This window comes from Furipterus horrens, unplaced genomic scaffold, assembly GCF_987537825.1.
Source record: "Furipterus horrens unplaced genomic scaffold, mFurHor1.1.pri manual_scaffold_6, whole genome shotgun sequence".
In the NCBI taxonomy this organism is placed as follows: domain Eukaryota; kingdom Metazoa; phylum Chordata; class Mammalia; order Chiroptera; family Furipteridae; genus Furipterus; species Furipterus horrens.
This window is the reverse complement of record NW_028327176.1, coordinates 49,331,065-49,346,285: the sequence shown is the minus strand read 5'-3', so window position 1 is coordinate 49,346,285 and position 15,221 is coordinate 49,331,065. Positions and strand designations below refer to the sequence as shown.

General features: G+C 50.2%; 1 protein-coding gene across 1 annotated transcript in view; it reads right to left on the bottom strand.

The window, feature by feature from the left end:
- LOC150006129 (F-box/WD repeat-containing protein 10-like) overlaps positions 1-13,079 on the bottom strand; it is a 39,754-nt gene extending 26,675 nt beyond the window's left edge. Inside the window, 6 exon segments of the mRNA XM_090281437.1 lie at positions 5,169-5,278; positions 8,081-8,203; positions 8,997-9,134; positions 9,136-9,413; positions 10,532-10,708; positions 12,560-13,079. Coding sequence (XP_090137563.1) covers positions 5,169-5,278; positions 8,081-8,203; positions 8,997-9,134; positions 9,136-9,413; positions 10,532-10,708; positions 12,560-13,064 — 1,331 coding nt within the window. The 5' untranslated portion in view covers positions 13,065-13,079.
- Positions 13,080-15,221: the final 2,142 nt, after the last annotated feature.

Below are 15,221 nucleotides of genomic sequence, written 5' to 3'. Positions count from 1 at the left end.
CAGCGTTGGCCGAAGTTTCGTGGTGTACACTCCAAGCACACCCCGCGACCTCTGACCTCTGTTCCAGACATGCAGGTTGCAACTCTGGGTGTTCCCTCAAAGAAAGAGCAGGGGACTGAGATGCCTCTGCAGAAACCCCCACTCAGACCTGTCCAGGACGACGCCAGACCTGCCTGGGGCCAGACCCCGCTGAGCCTGTGACTCCCCGCGGACTGCACCTGCGCAAACCAAGGTGACCCTGGAGACTGGCCTGGGACTCCAGACCCCTGCATGTCTCAGGGTGCCGGGCGGATGAGGGCCTGCGGGCTGTGCCAGGCCCGGGGGGCCCAGGGCGGCATGAACAGCTTAGTGGCAGTGTGGTGAGTGGAGGCGGACGCTTCCCTAGGGCAGGGACCGGGGTGCTGGCTCCCGGGCAGCACACGCCGCCAGTGTCCTGGAGAACGGACAGCGACACAGGCTCTCCGAATACAGCCCGGAACCACGGGGACGGCGCCGCGGGGACAGCGCCCCTGAGCGCGAGCAGAGCGGCCAGAGGGGAAAGCCGGTGGGGGGAGGACGCAGCGCCCCCGCCCAGAAGTCCCAGCCGGCCCCTCTCCCGGCCACACGCGTGTGCGGGGCGCAGCGCGCCAGGGCCCCGACCCGCCCCGCGCTGAGGAGGGCCCGGCCCCGCGCGCGGCGGCGCTCACATGTCCACGAACACCATGAAGCACCAGCCCAGGCCGCCGACCAGCAGCATGGTCACGTGGATGCCGTGGACCAGCAGCTCGTTGAGCAGGCGGAAGTCCACGCGCCGGCGGCCCAGCAGCAGCAGCAGCACGCGCACGCCCACGTACTGCAGGCAGAAGAGCGCGGCCTGCCGCTGAGCCCCGGGGGAGGCTTGGGCCTTCGGGAGAGCGACAAGCAGAGGAGCGACGTCAGCCCGCGCGAGTGTGAGGGAAGCAGCCCGGGCACGTTCCCGCGCGGGACATGGCAGCCCCAGACGGCAGGGACACCAAGCCTAGGATGTCGGTTCTGCCACGAGCTCCAAAGGGACCCACCATCACGTGGAAACCAAAAGAGCGAATCCACCGGGAAAAAGGGCCAGGATGGCGGTTGGGGGGTCCCCCAGTGGCAGTCAATGCTGAAACCACGGAGGGCCACCAGGAGCCCTGGCCAACCTCACCTTCCCACGGGCCTCGCTTTGACCTGGATACCATGCCTGGCCGTTATCCAGGGTGAACAAAAGCCCTCCCGCGGCATCCCACCAGGGGACCAGGGTGGGGGGCTGCCCACAGGGCGCACACAGAGCAGTTCGCTCCAGCAAACGGACACCCAACTGCTGGCAACTAGACAGCCCTGCAAAACGGGGGTCCCCGCTGCCCTGCGCCCAGGGGTGCGGTGGGAGGTGGGCGCCCCAGACCAAGGAGCCACCGTGCCTGGCAGGCTGGCGCGGCACCGCAGGGCACGGGGCCCATGGGCTGGGCCGCAGGAGAGCCGCACTAGTGGCCCCGCAGCTTTACCCAGGAACCACCGCTGAGAGCTCGCCACGCCGGGGTGGGGACAGCCGGGGTGGGGACAGGCGGCTGCAAGGGCAGAACGTGTCAGGGCGGAGCAGCGAGGTTGGCTACAGGTCACCGGGAAACGCTGCCAGGCATCTGCCCCGCATCAGAAGGCGGGTTTCTTTCTCCAAGCTCCCTCTCCGGCCGCTATGAGAGCAAATGGCCTCCCAGAGGCGGGGGCGTGGGAGGCCGAGCGTCCACCCCTCCTCCGCCCCGCAGGCGCAGCCCTTCCCGCAGGGTTTGACCAAGACCTGGCCTAACGGCAGCTGCCCGGACCCGGAGCTGCTCCATCCAGGCTCCACCTCGGTCTCAGCCCGCCACCTCCAGGAACGGCACTCAGGCAGTCGGTGTCCTAGTCTCGAGGGTCACTCGACAGCCGCTCCTCATTCCCTGCACGCTGCGGGGACGCGGCCAACCTCCGATCTCGACTCGGCCCGGAAGCAAGCAGCTCCCGGTGCGAAAGGCATCGGTGCCACGAGCTTGGAGGTCGAGGCAGGTGGACGAGGCCGCGGCGCGCGGTGCCGACCCCGGGGCAGCTCCATCCCACCGCCCGGCCCGGGATCCCAGGCTCCTTGTCGCCAGGGTGCTCGGCCGCGCAGGCGGCACCGAGTCCCGGCTCAGCGCGTCGCGGGAACAAGGAGGCTTTGCCCGTTTGCCTCCGGGGAAACTGGCGACCGCGAGGGCGGAGCCGACCCGCCGGAATCCCCGGGAAGCCCCCCGAGCCCCGCCCGTTGCCCCGGAGACGCCCAGGGCGACCCCCCCGCCCGCCCGCTCGCTCACCCGGTGCCCTCTCCGCGCCGGCGTCCCGGCCTGCGGGCCCCCCTGTCCCTCGGGGCTCCAGGAGCAGGGCGGCCGCGTGGTGCCGACTGCGCGCTGGCTGCGGGGCCCAGTGCCTCATGCGTCCCCACCTACCCCGAAGGGTAAGGGGCTGCGCCGCCCAGCGGCCGGCGACGTTTGGCCCAGCGTGGGAGCCGTAGCGTCGTCCCTCTGCGGCCACCGTAGGACTTTCCTCACGGCCCTCCGCCCACTCCGACATCGAGAGCACCTCCCTTACCCCAGTTCGGGGTCGACTCTGAACACCTGGAACTCGACCATCTTCTCAAACTTATTTGACTACAGAGAATTTTTTCATGGAAAACCTCAGAGGAACACAGCTGGGAAGCCCTATACCCCTGCACATTCCACTGTTTCTCTCTTTTTCTTTAACCAGCATCCAGTGAGCATATGTCAGGGTCAAAGTCCTGTGCTAATAGGAACCATGGGAAATACAAAGGTGAGGAGGATATGGACCTTGCCCTCAGTGAGCTCGTAGCCCAATAAAATAGGGTGAGTTGAACTAATGTCCCAGTCATAAGATTATTAGCAAATAGATAACATGTGAACAGGATGACAATTTATTGTTCAAACATTTTGATTGCAAAAGGGGCCACTATTATTAATTACTCCAGGATCACCAAATAAAATGAGAATGTTTCAGTCAAATGGGATGTATGGTCACTCTAAATATGAGGAGTAATTTTGTCCTCATTGCCATCTGTCACATCTTGAGTTCAACCAGTCATCTCTTCTAAAGAGTACTTACCACCATACTAGTCGTAAAAACTCAACTTTGCCTTTCCCTTCTCTGCTCTGTCTTCCCCGTAAGAACTGGTCAAGATGCAATTTGTTAGTACCATTCAGAGCCAAAAATAAAATAGAGATGCTCTCCACAAACCTTATGAATGAAGAGTGAAGGTCTGGGCCTAAAGTGCAGCAGAAAGTTTATTATTAAAGGGTCTTCTTATGACAAATCCAAATGATGTCATGCTATGCAGTTACCATAAATACCATTTTCATATTTAACATGGAAACATACCCAGAGTATTTTGCTGGAGTGGGTTACAGAAATATGTAGAGCGTAACTCCATTTCTATTTAAAAAATATTTTTATGCATGCAAACAATTCTAGAATAGACACCAATATTAATGGTGGTTATCTCTAGATGACAAGATTATAGGTCTTTGTTTTTCTCTATACATTTTCTGGCATTTGGTGGGTTTTTTTCCCCCCACCAACAGTATATTACTTTTAAAATTATGATAAAAATACAGATATTTCAAAAAGAAGGATTTTGTGCACATACATTTTGCATAAGTTTTTTGGTCAGTATACCCAAAAATCATAAGGGGAAGTGTCCTCTACGTCGTCGTCGGCAGCCGTCCGTCTCGAGAGACGATGGTGTAGCTTCTTAAGAGTCTATCTGCACCGCCAAGAATGGCTGTGCAGTCCGACTCGGGAGTGACACCGTATCTGTCTCCTCCCGTGTTGAATCGACATCTTGTGATGACGCTGAAGCTACAGAGCCTGGGCAGGGTAATATGGAGGGTCTGCTGTTGCCCATGCAGCAGACCCCCCCTCTCTTCGCAGCTGAAGGGTCCAAGGGAAAGACGGAGTCAATACAGCTTGGGTTCAGGTGCGCCGCAGGAGTTGCCGGTGTTGACTACAACGTCAAACCGCCTTAGGGACTCCGGCTCCGGATTTTCTGTCGGGGTTTACTCCCTTAGCCTTTCCCCTGAAGAGGTATGCCGCAAGGCAGCGGAGGTTTTTTGGAGTCAGAGTTTTCCTTCTCTGATGTACCCTGACTGGAAGATCGAACCAGCGACACCTAGCTCGCAGGCCGACGCTCAATCCACTGAGCCAAACCAGTACATACCGCCTTGGATATGTCCCCTTTTGCAGAGTCACTGCATGTCACTACATGTCTAGGTAAGGAGGTTACACTGAACGAAAGCTCTTAGAAATCTACCCCCTCAGACAACTTGAAGCTAAAAATCATTGAAGTCAAACAGATTGAAAGAAAATCCTAGTCATCTAAGGAACATTTCCATCAGAGACAAATCTCTTGAGCAGTGAATTTTTCATGCTGTTTTTCACTTGTAGGCACTTTGGGGCTGCAGAGGCCTCTACCAGTTACTCATCAGTGGTTTCCCAGCCCCTGAGAACTTCTGTTAACCAGCGTCTGAGAGGCACAGGGAATCTGAGCAGACTGAGGAAGCAGTAGACTCAAGCCTCCTAGCTCACATTCATTCAGAAACATAAACTCATTAAGCAGAAGGCTCAGGCAGTAGAGTCCTCTTCCTCCCTCTCTTTGTACAGTGTACTGTTGAATTCTCAAACTCATATATGATGTGGTTGCTCATCCAGTAGCTGCCAATCACTCAAATCTGATTGGGGAGGTCCTTTCTGTGCTGTGGTGTCCTCCAGCTCTCAATGCAGAACCGCCTGGATTCTCAGCCTCCTTGTAAACTGCCTTCTTCCTGCAAACCTCATGGATCTCCTCTCCTCAAAACTGCATGGCGAGAGCTTCTTAAAGCAGCCTGGAGGCCCCCTCCTCCAAATCACATGGAGGGAGAGCGAGAGAGCGTGAGAGAGAGGATGAGAGACAGAGGAAGAGTGTGAGACCGTGAGAGAGCCAGAGAGAGCGTGAGACCTCTACACACTCCTGATAATGCTGCAAAAATCAAGTACCCAGTCTCATGTTAGTTTGGAGCTAGAGCCTTTCCAAGTAAACAAGGGTCATGGGAATCCTAAGATGCCAGAGGGGGTAATTCAGAGTCTCTGAAGACCTGGATTCAGACCTTAGTACCTACATGTCAGAGAGAATACGGATGTTGTAAGTGCCACAGAAGACATTTCTCTCTTCCATCTGGACTGGCTGCAGTTCCTGGTTCTGGTATGCGGTCCACAGGTTGTAGTCATTCTAACAAAGGAACACTTAAGAGTCAAAGTATGGCAGCCACTTTACCCATGCTTGCCCTAGAGCCTCCCCTGGCGAGGACAAAAGGACTCATAATTCTTTCTCTTCAGGCTGTGGCTGTTCCTACATGGTGATGGAGAGGGGCCAGTGAGCAGGCACTAAACTAATCTGTAAGTTAGAAAATGTTGAGCCCAGAGTCCTAATCCTTCTTCCACCTCTTTGCATTTCCTGTGTGCCCTGATTCCATGAATTTTCAATGTCCCTGATAGCCCAACTTTTCTAAAAACGAATTCACAAAGGGTATGCTCTCAACTGAAGTCACAGGTGTCCTTTAACTGGACCACTACACAGAAGAGGGGGTTTCACATTTACATTACGTACCCTGGTGGTACAAAATATATTCACAGGAACTCGAGCCATATGTGAAATTATTGCTGCTACACACTGTATGCATTTGCACTTCAAGGTTTTCATACATCTGCAACCTTAATATCTCCTTACTGCTGCCTCACAAAGTACATCATTTACCCCACAAAGTAATCTCCTCATTTTACAGATGAGCTATCTGAGCCACAGAAAGGAGAAATCAATATGTCAAACCTCAACAGAAGTGCCTGCCTTCCCGTTCCAAGCCTGCTTCTTTCCTTCCTTCTTCCCTTCCTTCCTCCCCTCCTCCTCCCTCCCTTCCCCTGTCCCTCCCTCCCTCCCTTAATCACACACCTCCTGAGCAGCTATGGCATGCCACGCATGCTAAATTCTGCCATATATGACTCAGTTGGACTCTTCACCTTCCAATAGCAGAAAGTAATACTACTACTACCAGGAAAACAAAAAAGAGGGTGAGTGTATGATGGGAGCATCTGGGCGTCCTCCTAGGGATGTCTCTTTCTAAGTCTCCTTCCAAACCTTAGCCATCTCCATGCCTGCGGACCCTTCCTCAGGATGCCGGCTTTCCTCTGCTCACTCTCCATCTTAATCTCTAACCAAGTAGTGATATCCATCTAGAAGTCTCTCCCCTCCAGAGTCTAAGCAGCTCAGATATTCTGCCTTGAATTGAAAGAGGTCCCCCAAGCTTCCCACAGCCCAGACTGAAATTCTTTGGCTCGCACTCATCAATTCAGTTTTGAGAGCCTAGAAGCACCATGGTAGAGTCACTGAGAGGAACAAGACCTGAGTTCAAATTCCAGCTCTGCCATTGGCCAGCTACGAGAACTTGGGTAAATGTTCTAACATCAAGGCCTTCGTTTCCACACCCATGAACTGGGAGCAATGCTATCTATGGCGAAGATCAAGTGCAGAATGTATACAAAGCCCTTGGTGCCTTGCCTGGCACACTGTTTGAGCTCAGGGCCCATTGCCATGAGCACCGCTCAGAAGCACTGACCCCCACCTTTTCCTAGCAGCCCCCTTAACTGCTTAGTCTTGCTCTTTCACATGTTCTCTTCTGGTCTCCATGCTGTGTTACCTGTTCTCTCTCTGTTCTCAAACTATACATTTCTAAAATATTAAACACGGTCTCAGGAGTCCTTTTTGCCGGGGGATTATAGCTACATCACCTAAGGAAGAACTGTATTAGTTTCACTGTACTTAACAGGGCAACAGGATTGGAAAGAGCAGGTCATCACTGGCTAGGAACCTGAAACTCTCTGTGCCTCAGCTTCTTTATCTATAAAATGAGTGAATGGGCCAACTCAAAGATTAAAAAAAATTCCAGGTTCCATGTGGTAAACAAATGTTTTCTTTTGCCCATGTAATTTTTCTTCTATGTTTTTAATCAGTCGCGTGATGATCCAGATTTCTAACTTGAAACCTCAGATGGTCTCGGGGGCTGAGCTCCACAATCCCCCATGGCAATAATTAGTGGCAGCTGAGTAGCAACTGGCCCCTTCAGCTGGGAAGTGAACCCTCTAATTCATCGTGGTCCCATCGTCCTTTACTGCTCATACCACCGCCTCCCTCATTCGTGGGACCTGTCTGGCCTCTACAGACAGATGAACTAGATGGTGTCTCTGGATGCTTCTATTTCTCAAATTATAATTTCTACTGCACAGTTTTTTATGGGAAGCTGCAATATGACCACCCTTCATTAAGCATTCTTTTGAGGCCCACTGCATAGTTTCAAAATAAAAGGCCCTTAGGCAAAGCAGAGGGAGTAGAAACCTAATGGTTTTAGGAGTGAACCATGACTGGATAGGCAGAACATAGAGTTCAGAGTTTTCCACCTATTCTTCATTATTGCATAAGATTCGGTGGGGAGATCTGCGGTTGAGTAACTCTCCCCTTTCAGCCTAGAGTCAGAACAAATCTGGAAGTGAAAGGTGAGAAAGCTTAATTCATCCTGGGCGCTGGACATTCTGGACCGGCCCTGCCCTCCTCTCCTGGCCTCTGGTCCCAGAGCTGCAGCTCTGGCAGCCTCCAGATGCAGGGAGTGATGGGTGCGGAGGAAAAGCCCAGCTATCGCTCACGTGCTCCTGGCTCTGAGCCCTGCACCAGGTGGCTTGGTGCCATGGATGTAGGACAGGGCCATGGGCTTTGAAGTAAGGACAAACCAAATCAATCCACCCATTCAATGGGTGAGGCATTTAAGACATAATAAAAGGAAGTGACCTAGTTAAGAGCAGATAGCCCAGAACTCTGGTCTCCCTTAAGGAACGTCACCTCCCGTATCCTATATCCACACGCTGTGTCCTATATCCTCCCGTGTCCTATACCCTTGTGTGGGGACTGAGCCTGGACTCCAGCCTTCGATAGCCAATGAGAGCGTGCCACTCACAGTGACTTGCCCCCAGTGCCATCACAACCCACCTTTGTTCTCAGTTTCCATTTCTGATTTTTCACACGCATGTGCTTTCCATCGTCTGTCATTTTAGGAACTGGGATAAAAAGCTTGCTGGCGTAATGAGGGTCTATTCCCCTTGTGTAGGACCCCTGAGGGGGAAAACAAAAACAAAAACAGAAAATGGCTGCTCTTGGTTCCTACTCTCCAAGAGGAGGGGAAACTAGTGCTCGGCAAGATCCGAAAGATGGGTGAGCTCTGGCCGAGGAAGGCCTGGGCCTGGCCAGGCAGGCCAGTAGGTGTGTAGACTGGCCTAAGGGGATAACGATGCCAGAAATTGGGAGCGAGACCAGAAAGACATGGCGAGCAATTTCCAGCTTTCCAGAGTGGGACCGGCCTCACAACACTTGCCCCTCCCCCTCTCCTCTCATCTGTCTCTGCTGGGAAAGTCCCAGCTACCAAAAGTCCATAATTTGAGTTAAGCTTCAGATAAGAAACACAAATAAAAATGCCAGAAATGGCTACTACCAGGAAAAATTGCATTTGACCTAAGAACAGACTTTGTGGTCTTACAGACATCCATGTCCTATGTCAGGCTGACCTAAAACATTCTCATGGCATTCTGATTTCATAAACCACAATGCAGCTCTCGGGGTGGGGGCAGGGGGTGGAGTCTCTGCTTTGTGAGGACTCTCCAGCCTCTGCCTTTCTCTTCCTAAGACGTTTCCGTACATGTTGTCCCTGCTGGGTGCGCTGACAATGGTATAGTAAATGGTGACTAATGGGAAGTTCACACCCAAAGGAGGTGACTGTTGAAAGCTACAAAGCAACAAACAGGGAGTAGGAGGCCACTAAGGGTCTTCTGAGTGGACTGAACGGTGCACAGCCAGGCCGGCCTCTGTGAGGAAGTGGGGCTCCAGGCTGCCCCTCCCGGGCAGGGAGTACCTGCAGCAAGGCGATCTGACTCTGAATGAATGAGTGCATCGACAGGTCCATCTTGACTTGCTGTGCCAATGCAGCCCAGTGCTGGCTCACAGAGGCGCATCGGTTCAGGCTGCTTTTATCAAGCATACCTGAAAAAAAAATATATAAACATGGGAACCTCCACACTGGGTTGCAATGGTGGGGGGCACTTAAGAAATCCCCCAGTACAACCCAGCATACTCAGAATATACTTAGAGAGGTGGATGGGCAGGTGACGGATGAAGTCCCGGTATTTGCTGACCCCAGACAGGTCTCTGACAGCATCCAGGTCAACCAACAGATTGGAGGGGGTGCACCCTCTCTTGGACACGTCTGCTTTCCCAGAAAACAGCCTATTCAGCTCAGAAATGCACTGGAGCGAACTCTTCCATTGTCTCTCTGAGAATAAAGCCAGAGAAAGGTGCACAGGTGGGTCGTGTCTGCGGTAACTCCAGGCCAGGAGAGCTCACAAGGATCTGCTCTTAGGCTACTGGATTTTGTCATTCTTTTCTGCCAAAATGAAAACAGAAATCCCCTAACCAAACTACAAGTACTTCGCAGCCTTCCCAGCTCAAGGATATGTCTGTAGCCTCAAAGCCTGTCCTGTGCAAGTGAAATGCCAGGGTGTCTGGAATTTCCTTCAGATCACTCCAACAAGAAAGTATCTGAAACAATTTTTAAAAAGAGGAATGTTTGACGTAAGAACAGGGAGGTGGGTGGTGTGAGCAGTACAGGACAGCGGGACCAGTTGCTGCTCAGCGGCAGCTAACCATTGCCGAGGTAGATTGTGGGGCTCGGCCTCCCAGACCATCCGAGCTTTCAAGAGAAATTAGAAATCTGAACTATCACGTGACACTCTTTGCTTTTCTGTTAATTCCTGAAGCTAGGTGATAGTTATATGAATGCTTATTATACTGTCCTATCTACTTCTGAAATTTGACATTTCCTGTAGAAAAAATGTTTTTGAACCTATGGGTTGTGTCTCCTGTTGCTGATTCAAGTACATGTCTTGCTTTGAAAACCAACTTGGGATGGCCTTGAGGTCAGGGTTCAAATTCCCCATTGCTCTTATTTCCTCCTCAAGGAATCCAATGCTGCCAAAGTAACCATGGAGTTTTTCAAAAAGAATCAGTTGAATTCTAGAGGTGCCCACTGCCACAGGTCAGGGGCTAGGAAGGGACTGTGGCCTGGGACAGAGGGAGACGTCCAAGGAAGCCCTTGACCACAGCTTCCTTTCCGATCTCTGTTTTCAGGGGGTCTCTCAGAGGAACCAAGGTGGGGAGGTGAAAACATGGGCTTTTGGGTCATCCTAAGTGATTTTATCCTTGCTTCTTCCCTTTCTGGATGTGTGATTATATGAGGGACCAAATAGCAGCGAGTCCAACACAGGTGAAAAATTAATGTTAATTCTCCGAATCTGTCCTCCCCAGAGCCTCCTCCTGCTCTCTCAGTCCCTCCGGCTCCATCGGGACTTCCAGTCCCATAGCTTCTGGCTTTCCCACTGCAGCCTGACTTACCAGTATGAGCTGCTTCCCCCACAAGCTTTTCAAGCAATCTTTCTCTTCCTGAGTCCCTGGACAAAGGGAAGGATGTGTTCTTGGTTCTGGATGCCCAGTTAACATGTGACGTATCAAACTGGTGGTTGCAGTCTTTTTCAGGGAAGAAGAACACATGATTGGAGACTTGATCAAGCCCTGAAAAAGCAAAAGGTCAAGACAAGGTTGTTCTTTAAACAGGTGTGTGGAGGAGAACGAACAGAGGTAAATGGTTTCATTTCTACTTGCTTCTTTTAATTCTGCACAAAATGGGCCAGACCAGTTATGTCTATTTTCACTTGGGGCTCCTGAATTTCTATGCAAGAATCACAGAAAGCCCCTAATTAGATTTTACCAGCCCACCTACGATGCAGTTTATTGGCGCTCTACATGCAGGAAAGAGCGTGAGAGCGCTGTGGGCGAGAGCTGGAAGAGGGTCTGCTCCTCTGAAACTCTGGCTTCATTTTCTTCATTGATGTGCATATCTATCCTTCAGACAAAACAGAAAATTCAGGGTTTTAAGAGAGATGCTTCCCTAGGAAAGGAGAAGGTTGCACAACCTGTAACTGGACTCGACTCTAAAGCAGTAGCTGATTCCTGTGGAGAACGACGAAAGCCTTTGACAGAGACCCACAGAACAACACATGTGCGTGAAAGCCAGGCCTGTGAAAGCCAGGCCTGCTGTGGTCTGTCCCGCATGGGGTGAGGGGCAGCACTGCACTATGGGGGATGCTCAGGAGGCGAGTCCTGGTTTCCAACCCCCTTGCTGAGTGACCTTGTTCAAGTCACTCAGATTCCATGAACTTTGGCTTCCTCATCTACAACATTAAGGAGCTCACCTGATTGACCTCTCATTTATTTGTAGGACTCTCTGATTTTTTTCTTCACCATTTCTTCATTCCAGATTATCTTTCTTTTACTTCCTTAATGCACCAAGGAAGCCAAGTGGCATACATCGGGATCCAATTGTCCTGCAGGTCATCTAGCTTTAAAGTTGTTTGGGATTCCATTAGTCTACAACTACAACTGCAAATCAGGTCTCACAGACATTCAGAATTCTCAGCCTTGGAGACCTCTGACTCTGAAACTCCTCCATCTGACACTCCCTCCCAGCCTTCTCCTGCCCGTCCTCCCAAACCTGTGCCTCCCCACACTGGACCTTCCACTCTCGGGCCCCTGAGGAATCTCCTATCTCTTGCCTCCTTCCTGGTCTTTTTGCGTCCCTGATTGAGCTGGCCAAACATTTCCGAGATCTTCTCACCAACAGCCTAGATCAATGGCTCTCAAAGTGAAGTGCCAACCAGCAACCTCAGCGTCAGCTGGGGACTTGTTAGAGATGCCACTTGTCAGGCCTGCTAAGTCAGGGGGCCCGAGAAAGCCCAGCCACCTGGGATTTCATAGGCCCTCCTGAGGATTTGGAACACGAGCTAAAATTGGAGAGCTAGGGTGTTCGCCTTATTTGGCCCTTTTGCTTTCTCCAGCCTTGGATAAGCTCCAAAGCTCCACTTCAAGGCTGGATGTTATGTGCAAGCAAGGAATATGGCAGAATGAAGGGGGAAGGGGCAGGGAAGCCCTAAGTTTCGGCCTGTTGGCCTGGTTTCTGCACAGTGCAAGGTGAAGGGCAAGGCAATTCAGTAGCTCTCCCCTTATGTCCCTTCCAAGGCCAGTCCAGTCTCTAGCCCACTGATCATGAACCATACAAGCCTTAAGTAATAGACACAGACCAGCCATTTCCGGGCCAAAAGGATACAAAAATCCATTTTAAATGCTTGACAGTTAAAAGTTCTATACACACTTCTGCATTTGTCATTTGACAGTTTTCTAGAAGGAAGTCACATTCAGCAATCTGTCCTTCAGTAAACAGAATCGGGTGTCAAGACAAAGAACTCTTTCCTGCCTTCTGGAAAGTCCCCATCTACCTGGTTTGTCCACACCTCTGGGCCCTTTACAGGTCCTGAAGTCTGGCTCCCTGGTCTCGGGTTCCCCTGGCTCCCCCTGCGGCCTGTTCACCTGAAATGTTGTTCTGCTCTCTCTGAAACAGGACTCTGATGACATCAGCGGCCGTGCGCAGTAACGCGGGGTCACACATCTGCAGCAGGAGGAGTGTGTACTTTGCCTTAGTCTGGTGGGTGAGGGTCCCGAACCAGCACGACATCTCCCTCATCGTCTGTTCTACTGTTTTATCCAACATCTGGTTCAAAGAGGACTTCATGGTTTTCCCCTCCTCCTGGCCGAGGTAGATTCGGGACCTGTGATAGATGAAATCCTTCCCCTGTGTGGTCTGAAGGATAGTGTGGAAACAGTGCAACAAATCGACGCTATCTAACTGTTCCAGGATGCTGACTAGAAACCTCCTCCGAGCCGTCTCCCCGATCCTTCGGAACCACTCTTTGGTAAAGAAGATCTTCTGAGCCAAGACGCACGTTTCACACTGCTGGCACACGGAGACAGAATCCTTTCCCTTCTCACAGCGAAAATAGGGGGCATTCCTGAGCCTCGATTCCAGGTTTGCCATGATCCTGAGGTGACCAGCTCAGTTCATCCTTGCCTGCGGTCAGCTCCACCCAAAGGCAGAGGGACAAGAGAAGCTGATAAATATCCCCAGTGAGCCTTTTCTATTATAAACATCTCCTAGAGAAAAAGTAAACAAACCCCTGCAGTGGATGGAAAACTTATCTCTCTCAGAAACTGCCCTTAGAAGTCTGGCTTTTGTGCTGACCTCTTAGGAAACATGACTCTACCGTAAATCTCCTAAACCTGGCACTGCTTAGGTGGAGACAGTTGCTGTATATTCTGAAAGAGATGGTCACCTCATTTCTACAACAACAAGAATAACTTAATCAAATTTAAGTAATATATAGACCGCTTTTGAAGGAAAGAAATATTGTGGAGCCTGGTGTTGAGCTTCAGTTGTTGTTATTATTAATGAATTTTAAATATTTGTGAATATAAAATTAGATGTAACTTCTTACGGTTATAGCTGTTTGGTTATAAGGTGGCTATCCCAATGATTCTGAGTATATTTACATTCATTTTCTTAACTCATCATCAAAGTAAAAACACAAATGTTTAATATAAATTTAAGTTATTTAATTGATTCAGAATGCTAACTAGAAACTGCTTTCGGAAAATATTCCTTAGTGGAAGAATTTTCACGGGAACTAAGAGTGTATCGGGGCACTTCCAACTTCAATCACATGCCCACCCATGTGTCTGGGAGGAAGTACAGGTTAGAAGTAAAGACTGTGACGTCTGGGCCAGATTCCTGGGTTTGAACTCCAGCCGACCTGCTTACTATAGGGGCAGCCCTGTGAACACACCTACTTAATCCTCTGCTTCAGTTTTCTCATCTGTGAAGCTGAGACAACAATAGTTCATACTTCATAAAGTCCTTGTAAGGATTAGATGAGCCACCACATGCAAAGCCCTTTGAAGATTGCCTAGCACATATTTAGCCCTCAATAAATGCTAACTGTGTTAGAACAAACACTTCAAAAATTTATATGGAACCAAAAAAGACCCTAAATAGCCACAACAATCTTGACGAAGAAGACCAAAGTTGGAGGAATCACAATACCTCATATCAAACTATACTACAAGGCCACGGTAATCAAAACAGTCTGGTACTGGCATAAGAACAGACATATAGATCAGTGGAACGAAAGAGAGAGCCCAGAAATAAACCCATGGTCACTATGGTCAACTAATATTTGACAAATGGGGAACGAGCATAAAATGAAGTGAGAAGAGCCTCTTCAACAAATGGTGCTGGGAGAACTGGACAGGGACGTGCAAAAAAAAATGAAACTAGACCACCAACTTACACCACACACCAGAATAAATTCAAGATGGATCAAAGACTTAAATGTAAGTCGTGACACCATAAAGGTCCTAGAGGAAAACATAGGCAGGAACATTTCAGATATCTCACATAGCAACATTTTCACTGATATATCTCCTAAGGCAAGGGAAATAAAGGAAAGAATAAACAAATGGGACTACATCAAACTAAAGACTTTCTGCTCAGCAAAAGAAAACATCAGTAAGATGAAAAGGGAACCAACCATATGGGAAAACATATTTGCCAATGATACCTCCAAAATATGTAAAGAACTTATATGACTCAACACCAAGAAGACAGACGACCCAATTTAAAAATGGGCAAAAGACTTGAACAAACACTACTCTAAAGAGGACATACAGAGGGCCCATAGACACATGAAAGAATGCTCAACATCACTAGCCATCAGAAAGGTGCAAATAAAAACCACAGTGAGTTACCACCTCACACCTGTCAGATGGCCATCATCAACAAATCAACAAACAACACGTGCTGGCGAGGATGTGGAGAAAAGGGAACCCTAGTGCACTGTTGGTGGGAATGCAGACTGGTGCAGCCACTATGGAAAACAGTATGGAATTTCCTCAAAAAACTAAAAATGGAACTCCCTTTTGAACCAGCAATTCCATTGCTAGGATGATACCCAAAGAATCCTGAAACACCAATTCAAAAGAACCTACGCACCCCTATGTTCATAGCAGCACTATTTACAATAGCCAAGTGCCGGAAAGAACCTAAGTGCTTATCTGTAGACAATTAGATCAAAAAACTGTAGTAAAAATAAATAAATAAATACTAACTGTGGTCCTATTGTCATCATCATCATTATTG